This window comes from Peromyscus leucopus, chromosome 7, assembly GCF_004664715.2.
Source record: "Peromyscus leucopus breed LL Stock chromosome 7, UCI_PerLeu_2.1, whole genome shotgun sequence".
In the NCBI taxonomy this organism is placed as follows: Eukaryota; Metazoa; Chordata; class Mammalia; order Rodentia; family Cricetidae; genus Peromyscus; species Peromyscus leucopus.
This window is the reverse complement of record NC_051069.1, coordinates 34,097,558-34,100,795: the sequence shown is the minus strand read 5'-3', so window position 1 is coordinate 34,100,795 and position 3,238 is coordinate 34,097,558. Positions and strand designations below refer to the sequence as shown.

The following is a 3,238-nucleotide window of genomic DNA, read 5'->3' as shown; positions in this document are numbered from 1 at the left end:
ACTAACAGGAATATGGATTATCCCAAAATATCTACATCAGGGAACAGTCTTATCCCAGGATGGATGATGACTTCCCCATAGCTGCGCAGGTGCAGTGCTCCTTTAGTTAACCTTCCATACCCTACATAGTCAGCACCTCAAATCATCATATAAAACTGAGGCAAAATTACATACAGCTGGAATTTAGAACAGAGTGAATACCTGGGATCTCATGTGGTGGTCTACTGAAACTCTCTACCTTCTGTGAGCGAATATCAAGGCAGAAACTTGAGAATCTTTTGTGGGTAACCACAGCTTCTCTTAGTTAGATAGTAATGAATAGTATTCTTTGAAACCAGCACCCTACACCAAATAGATAAGGGCAACTTTGTCTTGGACAATCCTACTTCATCCTTCTCCCCTGAATTTTCTAACAGTTAAATTAGAATATGGCAAATGACAACACTGGGATCATCTTTGATGGTGAAATTAGTGATAATCTGTTGTTTTCAATTTTAAGACTCTAATATAGGGTGTAAAATATTATATATTAATATGTAACATGAAAGATTTCTCCATTGATTCATTTTTGTTTTTTGTTTTTGTTTTGACATGGGATCTCTTGTAGCCTATGGTGGACTTGAACTTACTGTATATCCAAGGATAACTTTGAAGGCCTGAGTTTCCTGTATCTACCTCTTAAGTATTGGAGTAACAGGCATGTACTACTATACTTAGCAAGGAATTATTTAATTTCATGCTGAGCATTTTCAGATATTGTCAACTTATACCTCATATTTTTGGGACAAGCTACTTGTGGAAGACCTATACTCTCCTCCAGTTTTTCTATATTATTTTCGGTCCACAAATTGTCTTAGAGAAGAATGGTTCTGGCAAATGGCTCTATTGTGACTGAATTCATACTCTTGGGATTAACAGATGAGCCCAGACTCCAAATGCCTCTTTTCTTACTGTTTCTATTAATGTATATGATCACAGTACTGGGGAACGTGACTTTGATTATTTTAATTATGTTAAATGCTCATCTACACACCCCCATGTATTTTTTCCTCTTTAATTTGTCCTTTGTAGATCTCTGTTATTCTTCTGTGATTACACCCAAAATGATGATGAATTTTATACTACAGAAAAATCTTATCTCTTACATGGGTTGTATGTCCCAGCTCTACTTCTTCTGTTTTTTTATAATTTCTGAATGTTATGTACTGATGTCAATGGCCTATGATCGGTATGTAGCTATCTGCAATCCACTCTTGTATAACACTGCCATGTCCCCACGTGTGTGTTCTTATCTTATGCTTGGTTCATATTTGATGGGATTTTCTGATGCCATGATCCACACTGGTTGCATGCTCAGACTGACCTTCTGTGATGGAAACACCATCAACCACTATTTCTGCGATGTCCTCCCTTTGCTGCAACTCTCCTGCACCAGTACCTATGTCAATGAGACGGAAATCTTCATTGTAGGGGGGAAAGACATCATTTTGCCCAGTGTCATCATCTTTGTCTCTTATGGCTTCATCATCTCCAGCATCCTCCAAATAAAATCTACGGTGGGTAGATCCAAGGCCTTTGGTACCTGCAGTTCCCACATAATTGCTGTCTCTCTGTTCTTTGGATCATGTGGATTTATGTACCTAAAACCTTCTTCTGCTATATCAATAGACCAAGGAAAAATATCTTCCATTTTTTATACCATTGTGGTTCCAATGTTGAACCCTTTAATATATAGCTTGAGAAACAAAGATGTTAAAATTGCCCTAAGAAATATCCTGAATAAGAAGAAGATTTTTATATAGTTACAACATAGAGATTCTTAGTGTTGCATACATATTTTTTAGTCACAGTTTTGTATAGGATTCATAGATGTTTCCATCATTATTGCTCCTTTTAGCTTTTTGCCTGTTTAGGAATAGTGATAAGTGATATTTCTTACTGTTATTATAAAATGTTTCTTAGAAAATATGAAAGAATCTGACTTTGATTAAGGTAACAATAGGTTGCCATCACTTTACTGTGGACAGTTTTTATTTTTATTTGAAATAAATTCAAGATCAGACGTTCTGTCTGTACCATTCTCTTTCTTTCCTTCATGAGGGAAGAATATGTTCCTTTCAAATACCAGAAAGGAATTAACACAAATCCTTCTTGATTCACAGTTAATACAGCATATCTTGCAAATGTAAATTCTGTGCAGTAAATATTTTTGTCAGATGTGTTATACTTGCCTTGTGGAAATAAAACAATGCCTATTAGCATGTAAATATATAGCTATTTTATAGACAGGATTCTGAAACTTAGAGAGATTGGTAGCTTACATTATCTCCCACACCTACTTATGACAAAAATCAAGAATTCAAGCACACCATATTATTCACCATACTTTTTGTCTGCTTTTCCTGAAAATCCATTAAAAGACAGTGTGAATAATATTTCTAATTAATAATTTAACTTCTTTGTTTTATAAGGTGAATTTCACTAAAATGTCTGTAACATTTTTCACTTTATTACTTAACTGTACTTTGTTTCTTTTTGTTCTATAAATCCACATAAGAGTTGCACCAAAGTGAGGAGAACTTAGGGGAGTGGTGGAAAGAAAAACTGTGGTTGAAACATATTATATGACAGAATAGAAGAATATATTTTTAATCATAAAAAATCACTTTATACTTTGATGAGGGAAAAAGTTCTATCACTTTTTGTTGAAGAAAACTATTTTGTTGGAAGTCCCTTTTCTTGGGAAAAAGGATGGATGTGCTACTTTGTGAATCTTTAGTTACTGTAATTTCTCTTCTTTACTCATAAAACATTGGTCATTCTTATTATTCATGATAAAAATTGCTTAACAGAGTTTCAAGATTAAGAGAAAATATTATGGACACATTGTGAGGAATGAAGAAGAAAGGAGTCAACTTCAGGACACACAGCAGTGAATGGTTGTTGAAACTCAAGGTGGAAAGAAATCAATTCAGATACAAAACAATGGAGGAAGTGGAACTTCTGTTTCTCTTTTGTAGGAGACTCTAAAAAATGTAGACTATAGAATTTCTCTGGAGATATTGGGTTATGTTACTTAACACTAAAGAATGACTAATTCCAGCAGGCAGAAGGCTTTGTGTACAACTGAATTACTGCATCAGTCTTGTTTTCCTGCATTATTCCTAATTAATTTTAAGGTAAAACTTTATGTCACTTGAAAGAGTAATAAGACTTTTGGGTTATGTGATTCATAAAT

At 34.2% G+C, this 3,238-nt stretch overlaps 1 protein-coding gene across 1 annotated transcript; it reads left to right on the top strand.

Annotated features, from left to right (window-relative positions):
- Nucleotides 1–863: 863 nt before the first annotated feature.
- LOC114691238 (olfactory receptor 8B3-like) lies at nucleotides 864–1,802 on the top strand. Its single transcript, XM_028866500.1, has one exon. The coding sequence runs from the start codon at nucleotides 864–866 to the stop codon at nucleotides 1,800–1,802; it is 939 nt and encodes a 312-aa protein (XP_028722333.1).
- Nucleotides 1,803–3,238: the final 1,436 nt, after the last annotated feature.

Bases quoted from the DNA above. Each gene is read 5' to 3' on its own strand.
- LOC114691238 (XM_028866500.1), top strand. From the start codon at position 864: ATGGTTCTGGCAAATGGCTCTATTGTGACTGAATTCATACTCTTGGGA.